This window comes from Annulohypoxylon truncatum, assembly GCF_022578515.1.
Source record: "Annulohypoxylon truncatum strain CBS 140777 unplaced genomic scaffold F4807scaffold_1, whole genome shotgun sequence".
Lineage (NCBI taxonomy): Eukaryota > Fungi > Ascomycota > Sordariomycetes > Xylariales > Hypoxylaceae > Annulohypoxylon > Annulohypoxylon truncatum.
Window position 1 is genome coordinate 1351140 of NW_025953787.1, and position 15007 is coordinate 1366146.

The window sequence follows — 15007 nt, forward strand, 5'->3', positions numbered from 1 at the left end:
AAAAGCACTACCATTGATGGCAGATGGGAGTAAAATCCTTTCCCTATGCCCTTATCGTCAGAGCAGATCCCAGAATTCCTCTCCGCGTTTCGGAGAGTTCTGAAGCCTATTGCCTGCTCGCCGAGACGCCGTTTTTTGCTTTCTTGATCCTGCACCGAAAATGACTATTCTATGCTCATAATTTCCTTTGCCCTCTATGTGGTTCCCTCGCCATGGCGAGTCTTCTCGAATAGAAGTCCTTCCAACCAGAGAACCGAGAAATCCACTTTTGTCTATGATGATGCCATCAACACGAATCCGCGGCCATGCGATATCGCATTACCCCATTCTATGGGAAAAACGAGAAATGATCTCGGCCGGCTTCCAAAAGGCAAATACGGGGAACATCGAGTGAGAGATCGTCATCGTCGTTAAAGGTGCTGTGATAAACCGTAATGCAGCACTTATCTTCTAAGTGATGAATATCTCCGTGATTTTGTTGGTCAAGACACGTGCCTGACCTCCAATCGTCTCATGTAGCTGCGCGCATATGCCCCCTCGCAGTCTTCTATGGGTATCAAGTTGAGAGGGGTGCAGCCGAAACAAAAGACAAATGCCGTCTATCGTATGCCAGAGCTCTAACTCGTAGAACTCGAATCTGCCAATCCTCTTCGGAGGCTGGAAGTCGGGCATGCCGTACGTAGGTATGCCGTAGAAAGGAGTATGTTAAGGGAAGAGTGTCGAAAAATGACAACAGAATGAAAAGAAACCTTGCGTAAGTCGGTTGAGAAAGTGAAAAGAGAAATATGACACCGTGAAATCTATGTACCGCACTCCAAATTTGCCCAATTCCCATTCCCGCATGCGGTTTGCGTAAGAGGGGGAATGCTCGGGCCTGCTCGTACGTTGTTGGGTTTACCACCAGGAAGCCTGGCCACTCGGTCCGCCAGGGTTGCCGTAACTTCCACCACCACCATAGGCCGGAGCACCACCGCCACCTCCGTAGCCTCCACCGTAGCCTTGGCTGGGGGGAGGACCATTGAAACCGCCACCGCCGCCACCGTAGCCGCCGGATTGCTGAGGACCTCCGAACCCGCCGAAGCCAGGACCGCCGCCTCCGCCGCCGCCACCGCCGAACTTTCGGAAATCGCGGTTCGCATTCTGACCGCGACCGCGGCCACCACCACCACCTCGTCCACCACGGCCACCACCGTAGGAGCTCTCTCGGGCAATGGTCTCGAGGAAGGCCGGAACCTCCTGGTTAGCTTCCTTCAAGAGCTCGATGAGATCTCGCACAACACCACGGTTGCCGCGGTTAAAGAATGCCGTTGAGTGGCCAGTGTTGCCTGCACGACCAGTACGACCAATTCGGTGGACGTAATCATCAATATCAGTGGGAAGATCGTAGTTGACGACATGCGTGACGTTAGGAATATCCAAACCACGTGCGGCGACGGCAGTGGCCACCAGAATGGGGCATCGCCCATTTCGGAACATCTCTAGAGCGCGCTCACGCTCACGTTGCGTGCGATCACCATGAATCGAGGTCGCTGGGAAGTTCTGATTGATGAGGAAGTCAGACAACGAATCGGCCATGCGCTTCGTCTCGACGAAGATTAGGGTAAGACCACCGCCGTGGGTGTGTAGGATATCTAAAAGAACAGAGCGCTTGTCAACATCCTCAACGTACTCGACCTTCTGAGTGATGTTCTCGGACGTAGAACCAACGCGACCAACCGAAAGGAAGACGTAGTCCTTAAGGAAATCGCGGGCAAGCATCTGGATGTCTCGGGGAAAGGTGGCCGAAAACATGAGGGTTTGTCGGTTCTGAACACCTGGCATATCCTCGCCTTCAACAATCCGACGAATCTGAGGCTCAAAACCCATGTCCAACATGCGGTCAGCCTCGTCTAGAACCAAGTACTTAATGTTCACGAGGGAAATGCGACCTCGCTCTATGAGATCGACAAGACGTCCAGGTGTCGCAACTAGAAGATCACAGCCGCGCTCAATCTGGCGAAGCTGAGAACCGATATCAGCACCACCGTAGACCACACATGGTCGAACCCAGGATCGGTAGGCGAACTTGCGGGCCTCATCGTAGATCTGAGAGACTAATTCACGAGTCGGGGCTAGGATGAGAGACGTAGGGTAGGCCTTACGCTGACGGCCGTAACCACCACCGGGAGCGCCTGCGGGGATGGGAGAGGGGCCAGTGAGGAAGGCCTGGGAGAGAATGGGGAAAAGGAAACCACCAGTCTTTCCGGAACCAGTCTGGGCACAGGCCATCAGATCTCGTCCGCCCATGACAATGGGGATCGAGTACTTCTGTACGGGAGTTGGAACCTTGTAATGAGCTAGTTCGATGTTGCGGATCAGGTGATCATCCAAGGGAGGGTTGCTAAAGGTGAGAACAGGCTCCGGAGTATCATGCCCAGAGGCTTCGACGGGAATGTCGTCGTACTTCTCAAAGTTGATACCGGTGTGTTGTTTCGAGGGATCATCAGGGGTACCGAACAGCTCGCGCTCCATACGGGGATTCGGGGGACCAGGAATGTGCTTGCCATCGCGCCATTGCCCGTCGCCCGAGCCTCTAGCATAACCCCCTCCGGAACCGCCACTGCCGCCACCGCCGCCAGCGGCTGGGTTGCCGTAGGCATTGCGATCGAATCCTCGATTGTTATTCCAGTTTCCGGGGCTTTGACGCTGTTGAGCAGGGTAGTTAGGGGCAGCGTCCCAACCCCCAGGAGCGGGTCGAGCGTCGAAGCTGTTGTTACTGTTAAGATCGTCACGTTAGTAAAAGTCCAATAACTCTTCATGCGATAAATTGGATGGAATATTGCGTATTTGGGAGAGCGAAAAAAAAATTAGAAAATCATTGCTATGATGAGGGATTACTTACCCAGCCCAAGCGCTGCTGTTGAGACCATTCATGTTAGGAGGAGGACCTCCAGCAGGCATGGGAGGAGGAGCGTTGCCAGCGGCACCGACCTTGCCTCGCATGTGAGGAGGGATGTAGGAACGAGGTGCGGAAGCCTGCTGCTGGTCGCCCAGACTCAAACCACCCATGTTCAGTTGATCGGCCATGTTGACGTTGCGTCGGGAAGGTAGTAGATCAGGTAGATGCGTAGAGAATGCTATCAGGCAGTAAATCTTTTCTTTCTCGTACGGAACCCAGCCGATTATTTTTCTCTCGAAAAGAACGAACGGTTCAGTTGAAGAGAAATGAGAGGCGAGGGATAGTTGGGGAAGATCAGAAATTAGTTGCTTGAAGTAGATAAAATCAAGTAATAAGAAGTGGTATTAGTTTGCCTTGAAATGGGAAACCGCGACAAATGCACCCTTTCTCAGAATTATTAGAGAATGAAAGATGCAGGTCGTTCTGGACTGCGTGATTCTGTAAGTGATTACAGAGGCACACGTCTACGTAGTAATAGACTGGTTAAGATGCCTTCAAGATCCCTTGAGAAAAGAAATCAAAACCAAATCTTCTTCAAAGGAAAGAGAAGACCCCGAACGAAAATGCAGAATGCTTTTTTTCTTTTCAGGGGGGAGATGAGGGATGAGGAAATATGCCGTGTGTTTGAGGTTTGAAGATGGCAAAGGGATTGTGGGGGAAGAAGAAGAATGGATCAGATGAAAAAAAAAATTCAGGAAGTTTTGAAGTTGTGTCGAAAATCGAGAACGCGTTAGCGTCTGGTTCCGTTACTAAGGAACTTAAAAAAATCTAGGCTAGAAGGGGTAGGCACGATACTTTGGTACGGCTTCTCGTTACCAATTGGAAGTTGCCGATGGGTTACTTCCAAGTTCCAGGGGCAATTAATCCGTATCGATATACCCGAGTGAGATAATTGTTAGTATTTGCGTGGTAATCGTAGTATCAATCGTATCATGGAAAGTGGGATGCCTACTAACGTTATCCAGTAACCTGTACCTACCTGATTGCATCCCTACCCTGAGGGTAGTACTATGGTATGTATGTATTTGCCCCATTGAACTTTACAGTTGTACATATTTTGGCAACAGCATTCTGCCATGTAGGTACTTATTGGATATCCATCCCTTCCTAGTTTGGGTAACTGCGACAAATATTTTTCCCATTGACTCTTACCTGTGACGAAAGCTCTTGCAATTCTTGGAGCAAATTGAAACTTGGAAGTTACAAATGGTCAGCCCAACCCGACTAAGATTGGTACTTTCCCAAGTACCAAAGTATAACATTGCTACGCCATTTTCAACTTGACTGTGTTGAGAACTTGCGATGTACTGGCAAGTGCTACGTTTGAACCTAGATTCCTCACACATTGAATTTTCCTACTGTCTAGTATCTCGCCACTAGGAAATTCAGAAGGATAAAGAGTCTAGCATATTCTAGAAGTTATTCTACTTACTTGCTAGCTACATACCTAGGTACCTATATAATAGTGCATGGCCATCAGGATGACATCTCGAGATGGGCCAGGAATAGTCTATAATTACAGTGGCAATTTTGGGCCTGAGTTCAATACCTATTCTACATACGTACATTTTGGAGTGAACACCTGAAGTACCTATCCGAATTTCGGTATAGTCCGATTAGGGATGGGGGGGGGGACCGCATCCCACACTTGCAATATTTTCTTGACGCTGCCCTTTGCCCAACCTTCTTAGCCTTAGCTGGTGAAGCGTAGCAGATACACGTCGTCGATTGTCAAGTAAATCTAATACAGTACATCATGTGTGCCTGATCTAGCGCCACCGAAGGCGCGGGTCAACCGTTCAGTATTGAACGGAACCCCTGGGTAGTCCCATATTTCATTCTATGCAGTTTCCCTCAGAAACTTCCATGGACACGTACTAAGAGTTGGCGGATCATCGGCTCTGCCGTTGAATGACTAGCTAACAACACCAAAATGCAATTATCCAGGTATTAGCGCCTTGACGGGTGGAACTGGGAACGTGGGTGGGTTACTCAGGCAGTTGGCGCAAGAGAGGGGAAAACCTTTTTAGGAGCTAAGGTTTATGATAAGGCTCGTACTGTAGCTGTATAAACGTTCTAGCGGTTGATTTAGTGGACAAAGTAGGTAAAGTAAGAGAAGGCGAATGCAACTCTGCTGCAACAAGGCTTGCCGTGCTCCAATAGGAAGTCTGCCTGCATGGTGAACAGGTGTAGCATCATGCAGAAGTCTCACCGCCCAAAATGCAATATATCCAAGATACACCGCCTGATGAGTGACTTGACATACTTTAAGCTGCTATCCGCGAATGGCGGAGGCCGACTCACTATTTAGGAAAAAGGTACTATAAGAGATACTCGCCAGTCCTTCAGTATAAGAGGTCTCATAAATTGGGTTAAGTTGGCAATATGCAACTCTGTCCTATGATTAGGATATAAAACCTGGCTGATGCCTCTGCTAATAAATGTAGGCCAACAGATTCCCTTTACGTAGACAACTTTGTCATATTTGCAAAATATGAGCGAGGGGGGGGGGCCAGCATTTATGACCTTGGTTACTTTGTCGACATCGGATGCACTCCAAAGGAATAGGAAGCCAAGCTAATGTTAGCTAAGATGTATATAGGCTTTCGTTGTACTTGCGGTGTTGTATATCGTATCCACGCTGTGACCCTGCCCCTCTTTAGCCATTGCTCTCCCTTTTTTCTATGAAGTTAGTCTCTAGCAATTGGCGAGTTGGGGCTCATCACGTGCGCAATGACGGATGACATAGGTTAGACAGTCGCAATTCATCATTGACTCCATGGCCGGCCTGTGCCTTGATTATTAGGCTGTCTTGCGGCTCCTTTTCCCACCCAGCCCAGGATCTTAATGTTACACATGCAGTCGCCGGCTAGAATATTGTACCCCTTACGCACTCCTGACAATCTTGTCGTCCTTGAATTCGATCTCGCGAATGCCATCCTTAGTGACCGCCTTGACCGTCATACCCTTGAAATCGATAGGTAAACGTCGCTTCAGCTCATCCGTGCACATCTCTAACACCTTGAGACCTTGAACAAGCGTCATGTCCGGGTGGTGGTGCTTGTCGAGGATAGATAGACAGTAATATTGCGCGTAGCCGTGGGCGGCGTAGGGGACGGCTGCTAGGGCTGCTAGGTAGTCCAGCCAGAACAAACTTGGCTTGTGGGTGATGGGGTCGACGCCACCTAGCAGGAGGTTGACGTTGTACGGCTTTTGTGATCTCAAGCTTGACGCAAGCTCACCACGGACGTAATGCGCCAATGCTGTAGGCGATAAGTCGGTCTCATTCCGCATCGAGTAGAGTTGGGCATTAGCCTGGATGTACTCGGAGAACTGAACTGCTGATAGTTAGCTCTTGATATCACATTATCATTCGAAGGGCTAGGTACTTGTATCGCCAGCTTCACCGGAGAAGGCAACTAGTGTATGTTTGTTCAGAGACCTTGTCTTGTCGTCGGATGCCTTGAGGATAGTAGCTCCTCGCATCGCAGCTTTAGAAGCTGCGATTAAGGTAAAGTCCTTGCCAGTGATTCCTAACAACACCTCCCTGTTGAATGACGTTAGCCTGTTCGATTAGAAATGCATATGGTATAAATATACGTACATTTTGAGAAATTCGGTTCGTTTGTAATGAGCTGTAAAAACGTGGTGTGGGGAGGTTGAAGGAGCTGTCGTTTTCGGATTGTTGTAGATATTGGAAGTGTGTAGACGCGCAAGGTAGCTACAGCCTAGCACCTGCCTTCCTAGAGCTTCAGATCTGCCAGGTGGGATTCAAGTCGGACATCGGAAGCACAAGCCACACTTTTCTCAGCCTTGTATCCACATTAACCATTGAAAGTAACGGCACTATCTTTGCACCGACGTTGGACCCCTGCTCGTGTCCCGCAGATTCTGAACTTTTTTTTTCTTAGCAATTGGACCAACCTTTTCTTTGGAGAATGGAATTTTTCTAAAAGCACGAGACGATCAATACACGATTGTATTGATTACTCGACAAGCTAAACTGTGCCATTATGTCGTCCTTCTTCACAATACCTGGCACTCAGAAAAAACGAAAACGAGCTCCTGTCACGGACGGACCTAAAAAGCGTGTCGCGACCTCTAAGTACTCGAAGGCACCGTCGAAACCTGCAAGGCCTGCAAAATCTGCAAGACCTGCAAACCCTGCAAAACTTGCACCTACGCCAGCACCGAAAAAACGAGTCGAACGAGATGAGTCCATATCAGGAAGCGATTCAGAAAGTGACGCCGAGGTCGATAACTATGAAGCTCCCGAATCTGCTTCAGAATCAGAGAACGAAGGCGAGACCGCAGCGGAGAAGAGGTTAAGGCTTGCGGAAAGGTATCTTGATAACGTCCGACAAGAAGTCGACGAAACTGGCTTCGACGCAGAGGATATCGACCGAGATATAATAGCAGAGCGCCTGGTGGAGGATGTAGCGGAAATCAAGGGAAAGGTGTATAGAAAGGTTGCTTCAGAGCTTGCTGTCGCTCAATCGTCACATACACTCTTCCGTTGCAATACGCTCTCGACTACCTCCATTGCTATATGCGCGCCATACGTATATACTGTCACAAAAGACCGCTGCCTCGTCAAATGGAAGCTACAAGACCTTCCAGCCAACCAATTTCCACAAACCACCAAGAAGAAGCCCAAGAAACCACCCGCCCCTCCTCGTCGACAACCAACGAAGGTCGCAATGTTGAAGGGAAATCAGAAGAAAGCAAAGGACAAGGGCTACCAAGGACATGTGGCAGATATCTTGTGCGTAGCAGCCTCACAAGACGGCAAGTTCATCGTCACGGGTGGCGCCGATAAGCGTCTGATTGTCTACGATGCGAAATCGTTGAAGCCTCTGCGTGTTTTCATGCATCATCGCGACGCCGTAACTGGCCTAGCGTTTCGCCGAGGCACAAACCAGCTCTACTCGGCCTCCAAGGACCGTACCGTGAAGGTATGGAGTCTAGACGAGCTAGCATATGTCGAAACCCTCTTTGGCCACCAAGATATTGTGGTTGATATCGACGCGCTAGCACAAGAACGGTGCGTGAGTGTAGGCGCTCGAGATCGAACAGCCCGTTTATGGAAAGTCGTCGAAGAAACCCAGTTAGTCTTTCGCGGCGGAGCAATCGATAAGAAACAGAAGCCAGGCATCGACCCGCGATCTCTAGCCCATGAGGGTAGTATGGATCGTGTTGCGATGATCGATGACGAACTCTTCGTCACCGGAAGTGACAACGGCTCGCTAGCTCTATGGAGCATACAAAAGAAGAAACCACTTTTCATCTTGGCACAAGCACATGGACTTGAGCGACCCTTGCTTCCGACGGAAGCATCCGCCGAAGAGGCCCCAACACCTAAGGTGGTGCCTCCTCCGCAACCTAGGTGGATTACCGCTCTTCGGACGTTACCTTACTCTGACCTCATTCTAAGCGGTAGTTGGGATGGGTGTGTCCGAGTTTGGAAATTAAGCGATGACAAGAAGAAGATTGAGTCCGTAGGGGTGTTGGGGAACTCGTCATCTGGCATAGACCCTGTACACAATGGCATGGATATGGACGACTCTGACGATGAAGGTGTAGTCAACGGAGTAAACGGGACCGGCCCGTCCTCTTGGTTAGTCAAAGGCGTAGTCAACGACATCGCCTTGTTTGAACGAGGTGATCGTGGCAAGGACGGACTATGTGTTGTGGTCGGAGTTGGCAAGGAACATCGACTAGGAAAGTGGAAGAAGATCAAGGGAGGGAAAAACGGCGCTGTTGTGTTCGAGGTGTCCAGGACAAAGGAAGGACTGGAAAATGGGTTGGCAGAGTAAAATAGCCCGGTAAAGCATGGGAGACTTGATCATATCCCACTCTGGAATTGATACCCTATTTTAACGTTCCATCTAAGCCCACCGCGGCATGTGCAGGCAATACTCGAACCGATGACACTGTTTAAGTAGGCGCCGACGTTCTATATATTGTTGGCCGAAGATCTTACTGTAGTACCGATGCGTGATCGCAGCAAACCAAGTATAAGTATAATCCCACATAACAGCAAGAATTGTCAAAGTCAAGATTCTTTAATATAACAATCCCTCCTTATACAGAGATGTTGATACGTATATACCTATTGATAATATATACAGGTAGGAATTATAGTATGGAAACCGTCTAACAGGCATGAGGTTGAAACTTACAAATTGTAGACCACTCTGCATGAAGCGTAGAATATCGGCCAATTCACAACCTTCCCTAACCACGGCCACTATAAGCCAGAACAAGACATCGCATCCAGATCAAGCTTTCATCCGCTCCATTATGACCTTATACTCTTTCCGCTTCTTCGAATCTTTAGTAATGGCCAGCTTCGCCAGGCCAAATGCCCGAGCGAGCTTCTGGAAGAGATAATTCTCGCCAATCCACGAGATAACTAAATACATCACACCGAGAACCAACAATGTGGTCTTGAAGGAAGGATTAATGTTAGTCAACTGCATGATCTTCTTTATTTGATGACTTGGCGAGAAGGTCATGTATGTGACTACAACCAATGCCGCGAGGATGGTTGTCATAAATGGCCCTATAAATGGTCAGGAAGGTGCACGAGAATGAAGCAAGTATATAGGTATATAGTATGACTCACAGTTTTGGTTCATAGGTTGTCGGAATGGTCGACCAGCACTCATAACCACCCCTATGAAAATATACTCGAAACAAGACATGAGAAACAAGGCTGTGTTCTCCGAGTTCTTGATGTTGGACTTCTCTGGGTTGACATGGGGTGGTATATACCTGTGATATTTTGCATGAGAATGAATGCTATGTGAGAAAACTTTAGGAATACGAGACTTACCAGCTTTGTTCTCGCACTAGAAGCCATGCGACGGCCTGTATGAAAATGCATATGATCATCTGGCCTAGCAATGGTGTGAGGACCTTTCGAGAGACTAAGTTTGCTGTTGGCCGCTTCCTGCTTAGGACCGGGAAGGGCCCAGACCATCCCACTGTCATATTGATTAATTATCACGGTTACGTAACATATTTTGTTGTCACTCACTGAAGATGGCGATTGGCAATATAAGTACGACGTCGATGAAGAGGAACTAGAGGTTGTTTGTTAGTTAGAGAACGTATCCCAGCAGTTGAATGTTCCTACTTGAAAGTCTCCTAGATTCGAAGCCGAAGCGTATAGAAAGCTGACGGAGGTAAATTGGATAGCAGAGTAAAGACTCATGAACTTGAAGCAGCTGAAACTAGTTACTAGAGCAGCCCGTCCTTCCCTAGACACAAAGTTAGCGATGCCATGATACATTGATCTAGATTCATGTAAACGTTAGACTAAACGTACCGAATCACGTCGGGTACACATCGAATATCGAATACCCTTGACGTAAAGGGGGCCGCAACGGATGCTTCAGCCTCGGAAAGCGAGATTCCCACATCCGCGGCTTTGAGAGCACCACAGTCATTCGCCCCGTCACCGCAGAATCCGCAGCAGTAGTCTATGCTCTGAAGTTTCTCTACAAGTTCATGTTTCTCGTCCGGAGACATGCGTGCAAATACCTTGCCCCGGACAAGCATCTAATACTCTATTAGCTCTTCAATATAATAGGGGATGAAAAAGGCATACTGACCCTCTGTACGACTTCATTTGGAGCAAAGTCGATTATCCATCGGAAGATATCCCCACTTATTGCAAGAGAGTAATTCCTAAGATTAGCTATATCGTATGGCAACGATGCGTCACGGTCAACTGGAGCAGGAAGAGGCTGGAATCACATTAGTTAGCTTGATTATATTGGCGGAGGGACTCCGTTGGCTTACAAGCAATGTCCGATAGTCTAGCTGGTACGCTGTATCGTCTATGCTTTCCCAGTGCAAAAGAGCATTAGGGTCACGGGAGTTCCCTATGATCCTCACGTTAGTACTTAATAACCTAGCCTGGTGAATACCTAATGTTATGGCTTGATAGCGGAGGAGCTACATCGATTGACTCTAGGAACTCACCTTCGGCAAAATGTGGGACAAAACAATGTGCGTCCTTCTCAACAAGACCACAGTTTCTAGCTACACTGATGGCAGTCAGTATGTTGTCACCCGTGACCATAATCGACCCAATATTTGACTGGGTAAGCTCTTTGAGCACCGCGGCGGTTGTTGGCTTCAATTTGTTTTCGAAGATAATGAAGCCGACGAAGTCGAGGTCCTTCTCAACTTCATCACGCTTCATCTTCTGGGACTTTACCCATGATAACTTCTTTATATACCTGGTAGCACATGCTATGACTCGATAGCCTTTGTGGGTATAATAGGACAGGAGTTCATCGTAGTCCGCCGGGACTATATATATTAGGATGGACAGAATTATGAATCGGGGAAGGAAACCTACAACTCTCGGGTCGACATATATCTCGCATGCATTCAGGTGCGCCCTTGACATAAACGCTACCGCTTTGCTGACCGAAGGCTCGCACGATCACACTAGCCCTTCGTAGCTGGGACACGAACTCGAAAGATCTCAAAATTCCCAGTTCGATTGAAGACTGGGCTTGCGTTAGACAAGCACGACGGCCATTTCGAATGGTACAACTTACATTTTGCCCCCGTGTAACACCAAACTCATCCGTATCATACAGAGGTGTCGGGGGAGGGCGTGCAACTGAAGGAGAGAGGCCGCCTTGCTCATCCTCCTCTTGATCAGTATTGCCTTGGCTACCCTCTTCGAATGTCCAGTTAGTAAACTCAAACATCTTAACATCTAACGGATCTCCAACAAGCTCGCCGTCGATGGATCGAAGTGAATGGCATGTGGCCATCGTGAATAAAGCAGCACGGTTTATGTCGTACTTGTCGCCAGGCCCAGCATCCAGATTCAATGGAGGAACCAAATCTGCCGCCTTCGAGACCACATCATCGAATCGATTTGTTAACCGGGATACCAATCGCACGCCCAGAATATCCAAACCGTCTTCCGTAAGAGTACCAGTCTTATCAAAACACATTACATCCAGCTTCCCGCCGACATTCACCCTCTGTGGGCTTATGCAGAATATTTGTTTCTTCTTGAGACGGCTCAGGGCAAAGTTCGTTCCTATGGTAAGTGTAGCCGGGAGGGCCGGTGGGACGACAATGGTAATTAAGTCGAGGGCTCTGACAATGATTAAGTGCCAGGCTAGCCCAAGACGCAGGAAGTTGATAAAGGACACCACGAACCCAAGAAGCGCGACGCATCCCATAACGGATATATATCGAAAGGAGTCACGATAAAATTTAAAGCCGGAAGGCTTGGGAAAGAGCATCGAGCGGACCAGAGAACCCTTAGTAGTGTTGAAGCCGGTTCTCACCACCATAGCTAATGCAACCGCTTCGTCGTCTCTATTATCCTGTGGTCGCCTTGCCCTGATAATTTTAGTCCCGCAGAAGAGAAAGTGGCGAGCAACCTCAGGAGAGACGCTGGAGGCGCCAAGGTTCATGAATTCAAGAATCTCATCTGTGGCAGGGATTTTAGAAACCGGTACGGACTCGCCAGTAAGCATACTCTCGTTCACAATACAGTCTCCGCTAAGAAGTAAACTGTCGGCGGGAAACTGTGTGAGGCTAGGATCGCTGACTTCATAAACGTCACCGGGAACCAAATCGCTCGAAGAGACGTGAGCCCCTTATGGCAGTTAGCAACATGTCACCGGTTAACAATGTGACCCACTTACAAAAACCATTGCGAAGGACGCGTACATCGCACTCAAAGCGAGAGATGTCGCGAAGACGCCGCATTGTCTATTTCATTAGTAAGAATAGATCTGACATGTAGATATGAGGTAATACTAACAGCACGCGTTTCTACTAACGTCGCTATTATACTGCCTGCCGACATGACAAAAATACAAATGGCATAGTAGTAATATTCATCTAGAGACCAGAGAATCAAACTCGCAATTTGGAAGACGTAGAAAGGGTGAAACACCTAAGTGTATCTGTCAGTCACAATGTAAGATCTCTCGGCAAATAACTCACTTCATCTATAAGCAGTTGTGGGATAGACTTTTGCTCAATGTCAATGAGGTTCGTTCCAAAGACGTTTTCCCTGTAGTCTTTCTCCTCGCCGTCGATCCCAGCACGAAGTGCTCGCACCCGCTTCCACGCAGGATCCTTCCACCCATTGCTGATGACAAATTTACCCTTCAATGGGTGATAGAAAAAGCGGACGTAACGGTAATTGAGCACTCGAAGTTCAGGTAATAATGGATCGGCGTCTTCTTCCAGTAGTTGAGCAAATATCTTTTCCGGGGCCCCAAATACGGTGGAAAGGGGTCGGTTATATGGTTGAGTATTGACATTCAGGATGGCCATTTCACCCCATTGGTTCTGTAGCAGGAGATCAGAACGAGACTGCAGAGCGTATGCAAATTACTTTAAAAAGATAGACTGACCTCGAGCACCACCCATTGGCAATCGTGAAGCGGACAGGGCTCGCCAATCAGCTTCACCTGCCACTGCGGAAGCCATCGCAGCAGGAGATATGCGAGGCCCAAGGTTAAGACGCACATGGCGACATAGGCAGCGTAACCAAGTTTGCTCGTACGGAAGCCGGCTATCACAATGGTGAGGTCCTCATTGGCCATATGCAGCTTCTGGTTGACTCGGCTGTGACCACGACTACTAGCATCCGTCACACCGCTGTCTGTTCGAAGAAGTCTGGCATGGACAGAATTTCTCGACACCGTCGAAGATCTCCGATGCAGAGCATAATCTTCGTGTGAACTACCATTTTCTAGTTCAACTTCAGAGCTTATTTCCCCTTCCTCATCGAAGTCGAACGGAGTCTCGTCTATATCGAAGGTCATGGCCCCGTCCTCGCGAAAGATAGCTCTAGGTTCCGGCTCTTCCTCCTCCTCGGTGTAGTACGCAAAGCTCGCGGTCGAGTCCGCGCGTTGACGACGATGGGAGAAGGCAGAAATGCTGCTGGGTAAGCTTTCCGCAACGGGACCAGAGAAGAGCTGCGAAATTACCAAAGTTTAGAACAAGCAAACTCACGGCTGGATAGAAGAGCTAGCCTACCTCATCTTGCGCCATCTCAACGTCCTCAAAGAAACTCGAATTACTCTGATTAGATCCCATACGATACATGGCTACGGGGCCACTGCGCCTAGGTTGCGCATCGGCGCCATCGTCCCCCTCCATTGTCGACGCCTATATATATTTTATATGCAATATAGATTGTCGTGTCATGTATATATCTCTCTGTAAATTCGGATATCGAGTTGAGACATATGGAGACTATCGATGCTGATCTGTACGGATTCGGTATGCAGGTAAAAGCGGAAATCAAAGTATCGGCCTCAAATTTTCACGATTATAGGATATCGATCTGGCGGAGGGGAGATTGGAGGATCAAGGCACATCCTGAATAGTCATGTGGACGTGTTGAGACACTACAGATCCCTCGAGTGACTTCGAGTATCGATGGAATGCGACGAGTCTGAAGGGTGACCCAGCTTTGTACGCGCTGAGCCCGGTAGGGTATTTTTGCTCGAATTGGTTGCTAAGCCTTCACCGAATTGCGCTGTATGGCGCTACAAAGATGATGCTTCAACCAAGCTTTGAATAATCCACAACGAAGTTTGGATGATCCATCAATTAGCTCTGATAGATATTCAAGAACATCGGAGATAAGAAAGCCGGATAAGGATAACGATAAGAAAGTTGGTGATAACGATAACGAGAAAGAACCTTTCGATGAAAGTTCAGTTCAGGGTTGAATTCGTATTGCCCCAAAAGGCAAGGCGAATTGTACTAATTACTTTTAAGGTTCTCTAATTAAATGTGCCTGTACGTCTCAAAGGTACCACTACCAGTATTACATGCAGCAGACGCTACTCTACATAAGTTGACGTGGCTACCTACCTACGGCATATTACAGAGGCCGTCTATTATATCGATTGCATATATTCATTAAACATTGATAGGGGAAGCCTTTGATCCAGCCTCGACTATACCTTGGTAGTAGATCTAGGTTAATGTACTGTACGTAGGCATGGAATTCTTCTAGTCTTTCGACCCTCACCGCTCTCTACCAGGTTTAGGTGA

At 48.3% G+C, this 15007-nt stretch overlaps 4 protein-coding genes across 4 annotated transcripts; 1 reads left to right on the top strand and 3 right to left on the bottom strand.

Moving 5' to 3' along the window:
* Positions 1-894: 894 nt before the first annotated feature.
* On the bottom strand, positions 895-3066 carry F4807DRAFT_455392 (P-loop containing nucleoside triphosphate hydrolase protein; the record flags this gene model as incomplete). The annotated part of the gene is made up of 2 exons (XM_048000720.1): positions 895-2755; positions 2882-3066. The coding sequence occupies 2 exons, from the start codon at positions 3064-3066 to the stop codon at positions 895-897; spliced, it is 2046 nt and encodes a 681-aa protein (XP_047859462.1).
* Positions 3067-5824: 2758 nt separating this feature from the next.
* On the bottom strand, positions 5825-6424 carry F4807DRAFT_455393 (proteasome component C11; the record flags this gene model as incomplete). The annotated part of the gene is made up of 2 exons (XM_048000721.1): positions 5825-6276; positions 6328-6424. 2 exons carry the CDS (start codon positions 6422-6424, stop codon positions 5825-5827), a joined length of 549 nt encoding a protein of 182 aa, XP_047859463.1.
* Positions 6425-6846: 422 nt separating this feature from the next.
* On the top strand, positions 6847-8908 carry F4807DRAFT_405171 (WD40 repeat-like protein). The gene has a single exon (XM_047996190.1). The coding sequence runs from the start codon at positions 6952-6954 to the stop codon at positions 8752-8754; it is 1803 nt and encodes a 600-aa protein (XP_047859464.1). The 5' UTR covers positions 6847-6951; the 3' UTR covers positions 8755-8908.
* Positions 8909-8984: 76 nt separating this feature from the next.
* Positions 8985-14624, bottom strand: F4807DRAFT_405173 (uncharacterized protein). Its single transcript, XM_047996191.1, has 16 exons — positions 13979-14624; positions 13351-13917; positions 12935-13285; positions 12750-12884; positions 12631-12697; positions 11518-12581; positions 11313-11466; positions 10931-11263; positions 10748-10830; positions 10558-10692; positions 10272-10504; positions 10080-10203; positions 9981-10026; positions 9777-9927; positions 9567-9715; positions 8985-9503 (listed from the first exon to the last, which is right to left on the bottom strand). The coding sequence occupies exons 1-16, from the start codon at positions 14099-14101 to the stop codon at positions 9220-9222; spliced, it is 3999 nt and encodes a 1332-aa protein (XP_047859465.1). The 5' UTR covers positions 14102-14624; the 3' UTR covers positions 8985-9219.
* Between the last annotated feature and the right edge of the window lie 383 nt (positions 14625-15007).